At 35.9% G+C, this 12,909-nt stretch overlaps 1 protein-coding gene and 1 non-coding gene across 3 annotated transcripts; both read right to left on the reverse strand.

Annotated features, from left to right (window-relative positions):
* Positions 1-320: 320 nt before the first annotated feature.
* LOC25480671 (uncharacterized GPI-anchored protein At1g61900) lies at positions 321-6,272 on the reverse strand. 2 transcript variants are annotated; one of them, XM_024774431.2, is made up of 8 exons: positions 6,100-6,272; positions 4,865-5,022; positions 3,692-4,567; positions 2,118-2,363; positions 2,000-2,011; positions 1,299-1,445; positions 1,156-1,203; positions 321-984 (listed from the first exon to the last, which is right to left on the reverse strand). In XM_024774431.2, exons 2-8 carry the CDS (start codon positions 4,896-4,898, stop codon positions 908-910), a joined length of 1,440 nt encoding a protein of 479 aa, XP_024630199.1. In that variant the 5' UTR covers positions 4,899-5,022; positions 6,100-6,272; the 3' UTR covers positions 321-907. The 2 variants fall into 2 exon arrangements, with proteins under 2 accessions (XP_024630199.1, XP_013442315.1); XM_013586861.3 differs by lacking the exon at positions 2,000-2,011 and having other exon boundaries at positions 6,100-6,271.
* A 1,498-nt stretch (positions 6,273-7,770) lies between these two features.
* LOC112418159 (small nucleolar RNA R71) lies at positions 7,771-7,877 on the reverse strand. The gene has a single exon (XR_003008419.1). It is a non-coding gene; the product is annotated as a small nucleolar RNA R71 (small nucleolar RNA).
* Positions 7,878-12,909: the final 5,032 nt, after the last annotated feature.

Genomic DNA, 12,909 nt, shown 5'->3' on the forward strand with positions numbered 1-12,909 from the left:
AATGTATCGACAAATTATGAAGATGACCAACTACTGATAGTGTTTTGGGACAACCATCATTTACAAAGAAAAAGTTGATATTTGCACGAAAACCAAAGCAATAGAGGGATAAAGTAAAAAGTAATATGAATATGAGAGAGAAAGTTGTTGCAAAAGTTGTCATAAAATGAATGTTCAAATATCATTTCTCTTTGAAAAACGGTTTTAAAATAGGCTTATGGCAAAATGATAAATTGTGATTTGGATGTTTGTCTTAAATAATGCCATATAGACATGCACCTCATCAATTATATTCTTGTACTTAACTTATCTCGTATGTATCAAAATATTAATTTTCCTTCAAACACTTTCCCTTTCAAAATCCTCATCCAAATATTTCCATCCTAAACTATGGGTAAACACAATTTCTTTGCATTTTGATGTTTATTTACAGAAGTCCACTCGGACTATTATACAAGACTTGTGGTTCACAAATTACTCTTATACTTTAGATGAATTTCTTAGAGGCACCAGATTGTCTCTACCAATAAAACCCTTTAATTGCCAAATTTTGTTTAATTGATTAGACAGTCTTTTCCATTTTGAAAAATCAAGCTTTACCACTCGAATCAACGTCTCATCTTGGCTTACCGAACCTTGATAATGGTATTGTGTATTGGAAGCAGAAGTTCGGTGTGCTAATTTTGATACTTGCTTGGCTGCATTTCATCACGAAAACAATTGAACCCTTCACAGCACATATGGATCCTAAATAAAATAAGCACTAACTCAGGCATGATCATACAAGCAAAGGACACGCGGAAAGGGGGGCAAAGGATGCTGCTATACAATGAGGCCGTTAAAAAATATACATGCAAAACCCACACCATTGGCACTTTGAAATGCCTTCCTGGCACACTTCAAAATCCTAAAATCTCAGTACAACCGTACTGATGAAAAATGAAAATATAATTGCAAGCAATCCCACTCCAGCAGAATTACAACCTGCACAATCCACCATATTCATGGGTCAATATTGAATCCCACACAGGCAGCCAAAATTTGTGGCCCAAGTATTTAAATAATGTTGAATTTAATTAATCAGCTAACAGCCTGGATGGTATTAATTCATAGAGAAAAAAATTAAAATGGAATTGGAACCAAAACGGCACGCACCAATGTTTTTCAATGACTGTGAAATTGGTAATGCTGGTAATGACATCTCTGCAAAACTCCAAAGAGACACAAGTTAAGCAAATGTGAACACTAACTATTATGTAATATCATCAACATACATGAAAAGTAAGAAATAGTCATACCAGGTGCACAGAGTGATAGAGATGTAAATGAAGATGATGAGGGCCAGGGTGCAGGAATATTGTCATTTAAATCACATGTAAAACTAACGCCTGTTGAATTGTCAAATATCACATCTCCAGGCAAGCTTCGAAGTAGACATCCTACATCTAAACCAACAAATATCAATTTAACTTGCAATTCAATCATACCTTGACAAAAACAAAGCATGTACTTACTTTTTTTTGAACAAAAAGCATGTACTTACTGTCCTTGTCTTACTGAATATAATTATGGAGGAATAATCCAAGATTGTACTCTAGCAAATCCAAATGTGTCCCAAATACGGATTCGGATTCTCTCCATTGAAAATTCTCTCTAGTTTTCTCAAGTGGAATCCCAACCATCAAACATAAGAGAGAAAATGAGAATTAAATTATTAAAATACATGGTTGTTGTATTTTAATGATGGATATTGAAAATGGAGAAAACTTGAGAATTTTCAACGGAGGGAATCCAATCCCCCCAAATACCAGGTTCTACTAACAAAACCTAATGTATTATCTTACTAAAAAGAGGGTCAAATTATTCTTAAATGGCCTGATCATATTTAACCAATGATTGTTATAACATATATATATTCCCAAGTCTCATGAGAGAAGATTATGAAATTAAAAAGAACAGCAATCGAAAAAAATGCAAGGAGTATAAAAAAACAGAACACCTTGTCTGTATGCTGCCCCAGCACCATGCGAAGTCACAACAAAATAATTAAATTAGATATATTTCTAGAATAGTCATAGGTAGTAATTTGAACATCACTTAAGCACAAGAATAAATACCTTGTATGCTGAAATCTTTCAAATCAACATCACAAAGCTCAAAGACATTTGTCATCACCCCACCTCCGCGTAACATAGATCCAAATTGTGTTGCACATATTATAGCTTGTTTATTGGTAACTAACATTTGTTTTTGTATCCCTGCAATATATGTGTTTAATGAACTGCAGCAGGAAGGACTAGGGGCAGCTACATTCTGACATACAGCAATTACATCTGAAGGCTCCGTAAAAGTCAAAGGACAAACTGCAAAAGCCAGATTTACTGAGTTAATAAAACAAAAAAATGTTACAAATTAATTTTTTTAATACATATTATTTAAATACTTATCATGGATACATTTTTTCAAGTAGATCTCTTTCATTGTTTGATGCACATGCTAAGGAAAACATTTAATTTAATTTTATATGGATACTATAAAGAAAATTTATTATTTAAAAATGTGTATAGGATGTGAGTCTTAGTACAGTCTTAGTACAAAAAAGAAAAGGAATCCCAACTCTTTTCTATTGAAGTAATAAACTTGTTAGAATATCCTGTCTCAAAATGACTAACCTATTTGCATAAAGAAATTGTCCCAAAATGAATGACCTTTTCAATTTTCAATACAACATTAATTACTTTATTTCCAATTGTACCCTCTAAATAATACTCCCTCCGTCCCTTAATAAGTGACACAGTTGACCCAATTACGCATACCAATGCGTAATTTTGAGTTTAAATATCTTGAATAATATATTGGAAAAAATTATGAAAATTTGATATTTTGAAAATACTCATCGAGACGAATCTAACGACATCTTATATGATATTATTTATCTTTGTATATTAGTAGAAAAATATGGTCAAAGTAAGTTAGGTCAAAATTGCACATTTTCAAACAGGTCATTTATTGCGGGACGGAGGGAGTACTTACTTACATCACTCCCAATTCAACATCTACTTTCCATTAATGATATTGATAAATACACCAATACGTAATAAGGTTACTTTAGTAAAAATATTATTCTCTATCTTTCATTTATGCACTTTTTCTTAATATGTGCGAAATGATTGAATAGATCACTCAATTTGGGATGAGGGGGTAAGAAGTGTCTAAGAATATCTTGATATTATGTTGGATATCATAGTTTATCTCATAAGATTAGTTTCGTATCTCAAATTAACCCCTAAGATTAGTTTCCATATTACATAGGTATTATCATGATCTCCCTATCTATTAAGAATAGGAATCCTGTATCCCTGTAAATTAGGATTAGTGTTCAGTCTTTTGTATCAAGTCATTAGTAAATATTACATATCTCGATGGTCTTGGTACTTGCTAAAGATTATTAACAATCATATTAAACCATTGTTATTTAATATTAAAAGTCATCTTACGCCTCTAAAAAATATTAAAAGTCAGTATTTCTCTTCTCCTTCATCTAGACCCATAACTAGAAAGAAAGAAAAAATTAAAAAAGTGACATCTGAGGTAGGCTAAGACCAGCAATATAAAATTAGTCATGCCATTGACATGCCCTCCAAACCCAAATATACAACTACAACAAGAATCAAATAGTTTAACAATGTACCTTTGTTGACTTTGCAGGCAGATAGTATCCGGAATGCTTTATTTGCGGCCTCAATTGATAGTTGTTTGGAGAGATATGAATAAACTACGCCTTTACAATCATTTAGATAATCAGTGTGATTCATTTCCCCAGCCATATGGTCATCATTATTGATCATCATTTGTCTGCCAGAAATCTGAAGTGTGGCATCCATAATTGCAGGCTGACAAACAGGTCTGCAGCACTCTTTTAGTGGATCAACAGTTCTGCAGGCCTCAACTAATTTGCTTGTGTTAACCGTTCTTTCAAAAGTAGCATGATCCTTCACAGGGCATGACCTGCCTGTAAAGTTAGATGATTTAATGGAACAAAGTGTGGAGAGTGAACTATTTGCCCCCCTGCTGGCTAGAATACTAATAACATCGGAAAAACAATGATCGGCAACTGTATTTGGCAAAACCAGATTATTAGATTTCCTGCCAAACAAACCCTGGACGATGTGGATTAAGCTACTAAACTGTGGACAACATATTACATTCCCTACAAGGGATGCCAAAGGTACAGCACAATCAAATGCTGTTCTATCGAGGATTTCTGATATTTCTGGTAGTGAAAAGTTTACAGGGCATTTACCAGTTAAAACTGGTTCATATCTGGAAGGGAAACTAGGAATAGGATACATTGGTGGGCCAGACTCGGTGGGAAATGGAACTTTAGGTATGACAGCAGGTGATATTTCTATAGGTTCAAAGAGTCCAGTGTCTCCAGAAGTAGGTTCACTAGCTAAGACTCCCAGAGAAGTAGTTCGCTTATGGTCAGCATGTACTTCTTGTGCTGTCACATCTAGGAAATTAGGAAGCCAGATGACAAATAAAATTAACCGATAGCACAAAGAACCTGCAACAATTTAAATAGAGCTTGACTTAGCACACATGTCAATCATTAAACAATAGTGCTCGAAGATATAAATAGTGCTCGAAGATGCTTTGCTTTAATGAAGAATAATTTCTTGATACATGTCAAATTAAATATTACAGCATGAATATCCCTCAACAATAACACATTACCATAATTGGGTTTACAAAACAAAACTACAAGATTTTACATACAAAAACAATCAGAAACTTATGAAAACCTCAAATAAATATTCATGATTCGCTTGTAAGGAAGTACAACCATACTACTAATACTTACCTCTATAATAATTAGCATCCTGATAACGGCCCATAACTTTCTAGCCCTTTGGTGACATTGAGTTTTTACACAAGAGAACCAAATTGATGCTCGTGAAAAGCCAAACGGCCGCACATAGAGATGATGCAAACTATTACCTCCAACTCCAAGCTTAATATCTGTGATTAAAATAACAGTGTGATTAAAATAACAGTAAAATTTAGGCTCTGTTTGGTAAACCAATTGATAAACTAACTGAAAGCTAATAATAACTTAACTAATAGCTAATAAGCTAGCTAAAACAAGATAATCACAACCTAGTAGTGCCTTTTCAGAATACCACATAATTCCCAAAAAGGCCAACAATGACATGCTTAAGCATAGAACAAAATCAATGAGATTCTATTTCAAAAATTTATATTATGACAACAACAAAACTAAAGATAATGTTCAAAGAAAGCCAATGTTCTTCACAACAAAGGATCTGTTTGGGAAGGATGTTACTAGAGGTTAACTACTGGCATAAATTATGTGAGACTGTTTCAGAAGAAATTATATTAACAGCTTATGACAGGAACCCACTTGGGTTGGCTTGGTGGTTTTGGTTTGGGACCTTGAAGTGTGATCCTCCTTAAGGTCTCAAGTTCGATTCTCCACTATGCCAATTTGGGTGAACTAGTTTAGCTACTTCCGGGAAAAAAGAAAGGAAAAAAAACACAGCTTATGACATGTTCACAAGCTATTTTCAACTTATTTTCACAAGTTTTGGGAGAAAGTTAATAAAAACTTAATTTTATATTTTTGTTATAGAAATAACTCATACATAAGTGATTATCATGATAACCACGTATGCTGTAAGCTGCAAATAAGCTTTTCAACCAAACAAAGCCCAAGTATTTAGGGATAAGCCAATGTAGGAAAGAAGAAAAAAAAAATCCTTCGAACCAAAAAAAATAAAAGATAATTAAATAACCCAACCAAACTCCATTATAGTAACTACTATACAAAAAGATTTTCTAAACCCGAAAATTTTGATTTAACAATTTATCTAATAAAAAAAAACAATAAACACTGATTATTCATTCTTTTTTGCACTGAAACAAAATCTAGCAACGAACAGCAACGTTCACTCGATTAAACTCACAACAAAGCACCAATGTTGAAGATAATCGAAAATTAAGCGGTTATTAGAATCAGTAGTAAGTGTTAGTGGTAGAACCAAAGAAAAAGCGGTTAGAGAGAGAAAATCACGGTACCGAGTAAGAGGAGAGAGAGTGAAAGAGAAAGGAGTTACGGTGGTAGTTGTGAAGAATGGATCGGAAAATGGAAACCCTAATCGGAGAATAACAGTGAGCAGAAAAAGATGAAGAGAGAGAAAGAGAGGTGAAGAGAGGAGGGAGAAAGAGTGATATGGTAACAGCTGGCAGCCTTATTACCTACTCCTATTGCTATGAGTTTTGTTTTTTAGCCAAAAACTCAATTATTACTGGTGGGTGGTTTTGAGTAACAGAGTTTTACACGTTAATTAATTATCTGAGGATCTTGTTAACGAGTGTTTGGGGCATTCTTTAAACATTTTAAAAAGAAATTTTTTCATAAAAAAATTAAATATTTCATTTTCCGATGCATTGATTACATTAATTTTCAAAAAAAAGTTACTATTTAAAGGTCTTGATGCCTTGGAGCCTTTGCTCACCACGTTGGGGGTTTGATGCCCTGAAGCTTTAGCTCAACTAAGTTGAGGGCTTGATGCCCTGGAAATATATTAATACTTATTACGTTGAGAGCTTGATGCCTTGGATTGGTACCACATGCATATAAGAGGTCTAAGTTGCATAGTCGAATTGGAGTCGCATTTGTCGAGTCAAAGTTGTTAAGTTGCCAAGATGTTTAAGTTGTGATTCTTTATATGAACCATTAAAGAAGTGATATATGATATATTATTATCTATGATGAATATTATGATGTTTTCATGTTGTTAAATATAATTGTTGAATTATACGTTTAATATTATTGTTTTGTGAAATCTCACCCCTTCTGTTTGGAAATGTTGCTCTTCGTATGAGTAACTTGCAGGTGATCGAGAGTAGTTGCTGTTGATTTGCTGTCGTGAGTGGTTGTCCCTCACTGAGTCGTTTAGGTGCTCTGATACGTAACGGGATGAGATCTTTTGTGGCTATTTTCTATTTCTTACGTATTTGATTTATGATGTTAAAAGAATTAGTTGTTTAACTGAATATTTATGAGATGTTTGATGAGGCCTGCATGCCAATACTTATTTATGTTGATGAATTTGATCCGTTGCAAAGTTTTGGAATTAATATGTTGATGATTTTTGGAAGAATAATTAATTAATTATCTCATTTATGATTTTTAGAAGTGTAGCATTCCGTTTATGTGCTGAATACTCTGATAATTGTTTTGAAATTTTTATGTTGGGAAAACGGGGTGTTACACTTTGCCTTTATTTTTTTTATTATTAGTATTATTATTATTTTTGCTTCTATCTTTAACCGTTTTGATTTCAGGCATAAAAGAAGATGAAAAACAGACAATAATAACGATATGACAGAGAAACGTGCTATTAAAGAGTATGCAACCCCTTCTACGGAAGAGCCACATGTTATTATTGTGTATCCAACGGTTGAGGGTAATTATTTTGAAATAAAGCCTGCACTTATTTACTTAGTGCAACAAAATCAATTTTTCGGATCACCGACTGAGGATCCGAATTTTCATATTTCTACTTTTTTAAGACTCAGTGGAACCTTGAATGCAAACCAAGAAGCTGTAAGGCTGCACTTCCTTTTTCCTTAAGGGATAGAGCTAGTGCTTGGTTTCATTCATTGGAAGTTGGTTCTATCACTTCATGGCACCAAATGAGGCAAGCTTTCCTTGCCCGATTCTTTCGCTATTCTAAAACTGTTCAATTAAGGAATCAAATCACACAATTCACTCAAAAAGATGGGGAATCTCTTTACGATGTTTGGAAGCGTTTCAAAGAAATGCTTAGACTTTGTCCTGATCATGGTTTAGAGAAGTAGCTTATTATTATCACTTTTTATAATGGTCTTTTGTGTACCATAAAAATTTATGTTGATGCAGCTGCAGGTGGAGCTTTGATGAATAAAACATACACAGGAGCAAATGCTTTGATCGAGGACATGGCCCAAAACCACTATCAATGGACAAGTGAGAGAGTTATCACTGATGTTACTCCTCCACCCTCTAAAAAAGAGAAAGGTATGTATCAGGTTTCAACCCGTGATCATCTATTTGCTAAGGAGGACGCATGTAACACCCACTTTCGTTTAATCGTTTATTTAATCGAGTTTAGGTGATTGTATTATAATTATATAATATATGCATGATTTTGGTATGTTTTGATGATTTATGATGATTTGATCGATGACGTGATGAGTTATGAGTTTTGGAAGATTTGATAAGGATATGAGAATTATTTTATTGTTAAATAAAATAAAGATTTGAAAATAATATAAAATATTTAGTTGAGGGCTGTTTTGATATTTTAGATAGTTTTAGGGGAGAAAGTGAGATAAGATAAGTAATTAAGAAAAGATATAAATAGGGAAGACCTAATTTTTAGAAAAACAAATTGTACGTGAAAACTTTTGGAAAAAGGGAGAAAAAGCTTAGAGAGGAGCAAGAGACCAAGAGGGCTGCGTTTTTCTGCAAACTTAAGGTAAGGGTGAGACTAATAACTCAGTAATATTAGTTGTTGTAATTTTGATGATTAATTAGCAAGAATTAGGATTATTTGGAGAAAAGGAAAACTAGGTCAAAACCTTATAATTGATGATCAAACGGTGAGAATTGGTTTAATTGATGTAGAAAATGTTCCTAGACCTTAAATAATGTTTAGGACGAACTTTGGAATCAAAAACAAGCTTAGAACCATGTGGATCGACAGATTTTTGTGATTTTAGGAAACCTGGCCGTAGCGACATTCATCGCTCACCACGGCGAGCTATGATCCTCGCCTCGCGAGTGATGAACTTCATCGCTCGCCACGGCGAAAAACCCTTCCTCGCCTCGCGAGCTTAGGCAGAGAGCATGTCATATTTTGTGTTTCGACCTTTTTAGTTGGACCTTGGATGCTTTAGAGTGCCTGAACATACCTAGTATTGATTAGGAATGAATGTAGGATCAGATTGAACCCAGAACAACACTAGTTTGGAAGATGAGTGGTACTCGCCATGGCAAGTAAGAACACTCGCCTCACGAGCACAACCAGAATTTAGATGCTTGAGTGTTTGTGCGATCTGTGTCGCACGTGTTGATCAAGAGTGAACCCCTAATTGGTAATGAAACCTAATGATGACGTTTAATGCAATCTGTAAAGCCTTTAAGACATGTTGTCGCTAATTAAGCATGATTAATGTATTGTACAATCAAGTAAGATATGAAAGTTAATTATGATGCAAATGATTTGCTGTTGATATAACGATATCATCTTGTTATGTGACTTGTTTATGCTGCTTCCATTATTTAACTAAGTACATATGGTATATGATGAAGTTTAGCTCCAAACTATTGGATGCATGTTGATATGTTGATTACGGTGTTTTGTTGTTAAGAGTCCATGCATAGCATATCATTGAGCTTAGTCCTCACCACGTTTATTAGGAGCTTTGTCCTCCGCACGTTTTATAGGAGCTTTGTCCTCCGCACGATTAAAGTATATTAATACTTATGATGACGATTGGTACCACATGCATATAAGGAGTCTAAGAGCATTGTCACATTGTCATGATTAAGATGCCTTGTTGATAATGATTGAATATGTGATTACGTGATAAATGTTTATCAATTATGTTATGGTGTTCATGATAATTGGATATATGATTACGCGATAATTGTTTAGCAATTATGCAATGTTGTTAAAGAAATGATTATGATGTTAATTTATGATTCGCAATTACATTGATTAATGTTATTTTGTTATGAAATCTCACCCCTTCTGCTTGAAAATGTTGCCTTTCGTATGGGTAACTTGCAGGTGACCGTGCTTAGTGTGCAGTTGCCGTCGTGAGTGGCCTTGCCTTTTCTGTGTCGTCTAGGTCGCTCTGATACGTAACGGGATGGGGTTATATGCTATAACATGCTTCATTATTTTACGTGAACTGCTATGATAATTTCTGTTTTGATTAACTCTTTTGAGATACTTTGTTGGGGCCTGCGTGCCAAACTGATCTATGACTTCTGAACTAATATTCCGCTGCTATGTTAAGATATTATGTGGAAGTTAAATTATTATTTAACTGTTTTTGGATTACGTTTCTATGTGATATCCCGTTTATGGTTTTTACTCTGATAAATGTTTAAGAAATTTGTATATTGGGAAAACGGGGTGTTACAATTGGTATCAGAGCAGGTCGGTTCGTCCGGTCAATTAGAGAGTCGTGTCGAGTCTTAGTAATATTTATATTACTATCTTATGCTGTTGTTGCTACTTTTGTAGAATACCAGGAATGGCTGGAAGAAACGATGCTGCGTTAGCTGCTGCTCTACAAGCTGTGGGACAACAACCTAACGCAAATGCTGGTGCGAATGCTGAAGCTAGGATGTTGGAGACTTTCATGAAGAAGAACCCTTCAACTTTCAAAGGACGTTATGACCCTGATGGAGCCCAGACGTGGCTTAAGGAGATTGAGAGGATTTTTCGGGTTATGCAGTGCACTGAGGATCAGAAAGTGCGGTTTGGTACTCATCAGCTAGCCGAGGAAGCTGATGACTGGTGGGTTGCTCTTCTGCCTACCCTTGGGCAGGAGGGAGCTGTTGTGACTTGGGCTGTTTTCAGGAGATAGTTCCTGAGAAGATACTTTCCGGAAGATGTTCGCGGGAAGAAGGAGATCGAGTTCCTTGAGTTGAAGCAAGGAAACATGTCTGTGACAGAGTATGCTGCCAAGTTCGTGGAGCTGTCAAAGTTCTACCCACACTATACTGCTGAGAATGCTGAGTTCTCGAGATGCATCAAGTTCGAGAACGGTTTGAGGCCCGACATCAAGAGGGCGATTGGATACCAACAGCTTAGAGTTTTTCAGGATTTGGTCAATAGCTGTAGGATCTATGAAGAGGATACGAAGGCTCACTACAAGGTAGTGAATGAGAGGAAGGGCAAGGGACAACAGAGTCGTCCTAAGCCGTACAGTGCCCCCGCTGATAAAGGGAAACAGAGGATGGTCGATGATAGGCGGCCTAAGAAGAAGGATGCTACAAAGATTGTGTGTTTCAATTGTGGTGGGAAAGGCCACAAAAGCAACGTCTGCCCTGAAGAAATCAAGAAGTGTGTTCGGTGTGGCAAGAAAGGTCATATTGTAGCTGAATGCAAGCGTACGGACATTGTGTGTTTTAACTGCAATGGAGAGGGTCACATTAGTTCACAGTGTACTCAACCTAAGAGGGCGCCGACTACTGGTAGAGTCTTTGCTTTGACTGGTACTCAGACAGAGAACGAGGATCGTTTGATCAGAGGTACTTGCTATATTAATAATACTCCTTTAGTTGCTATTATTGATACTGGTGCTACGCATTGCTTTATTGCTTTCGATTGTGTTTCTGCTTTGGGTCTTGGTTTGTCTGATATGAATGGAGAGATGGTTGTCGAAACTCCAGCTAAGGGTTCGGTGACTACATCTCTCGTATGTTTGAAATGTCCTTTGTCTATGTTTGGTCGTGATTTCGAAATGGATTTAGTTTGTCTACCTTTGAGCGGTATGGATGTGATTCTGGGTATGAACTGGTTGGAGTACAACCACGTTCTTATTAATTGTTTTAGCAAGTCAGTGCATTTCTCTTCCGTCGAGAGGAAAGTGGTGCAGAGTTTTTATCTACTAAGCAGCTGAAGCAACTGGAACGCGACGATATCTTGATGTTTTCGTTAATGGCTACTTTATCTACTGAGAATCAAGCAGTGATTGATAGGTTACCGGTGGTGGGTGAATTTCCTGAAGTTTTTTTCCAGATGAGATTCCTGATGTGCCTCCAAAGAGAGAAGTTGAGTTTTCTATTGCTCTTGTTCCTGGAACGAAGCCGGTCTCGATGGCACCTTATCGTATGTCTGCTTCCGAGTTATCTGAGTTGAAGAAACAGTTGGAGGACTTGCTTGAGAAGAAGTTTCTTAGACCAAGTGTTTCACCTTGGGGAGCGCCGGTTTTGTTAGTAAAGAAGAAAGATGGTAGTATGCGGTTATGTATTGATTATCGGCAGTTGAACAAGGTAACTATCAAGAATAGGTATCCACTTCCGAGAATTGATGATTTGATGGATCAGTTAGTGGGTGCACGTGTTTTTAGCAAGATTGATTTGAGGTCAGGTTATCACCAGATTAAAGTAAAGGATGAAGATATGCAGAAGACAGCTTTCAGAACGCGTTATGGTCACTATGAATATAAAGTTATGCCTTTTGGTGTTACCAATGCACCTGGAGTGTTTATGGAGTATATGAATCGCATCTTCCATGCATTTTTGGATCGGTTTGTGGTTGTGTTTATCGATGATATTGTGATTTACTCCAAGACTGAAGAAGAACATGCTGAGCATCTGAAGATTGTTTTGCAAGTGTTGAAAGAGAAGAAGCTTTATGCTAAATTGTCTAAGTGTGAATTCTGGTTGAAAGAAGTGAGTTTTCTAGGCCATGTTATTTCTGGTGATGGTATTGCAGTGGATCCGTCTAAAGTTGAAGCGGTATCACAGTGGGAGACTCCTAAGTCAGTTACTGAGATTAGAAGTTTCTTGGGTTTGGCTGGTTACTATAGAAGGTTTATTGAAGGGTTTTCTAAGTTAGCTCTTCCGCTAACGCAGTTGACTTGTAAAGGTAAAACTTTTGTGTGGGACGTCCATTGTGAGAACAGTTTCAGTGAATTGAAGAAGCGTTTGACGACTGCTCCAGTGTTAATTTTGCCGAAGTCAGATGAACCTTTTGTGGTATATTGTGATGCGTCCAAGTTGGGTTTAGGAGGTGTACTTATGCAAGAAGGTAAAGTGGTAGCTTATGCTTCAAGACAGTTGAGAATTCATGAGAAGAATTATCCTACGCATGATCT

The sequence above is a fragment of the Medicago truncatula genome, chromosome 4 (assembly GCF_003473485.1).
Source record: "Medicago truncatula cultivar Jemalong A17 chromosome 4, MtrunA17r5.0-ANR, whole genome shotgun sequence".
Classification (NCBI taxonomy): Eukaryota; Viridiplantae; Streptophyta; class Magnoliopsida; order Fabales; family Fabaceae; genus Medicago; species Medicago truncatula.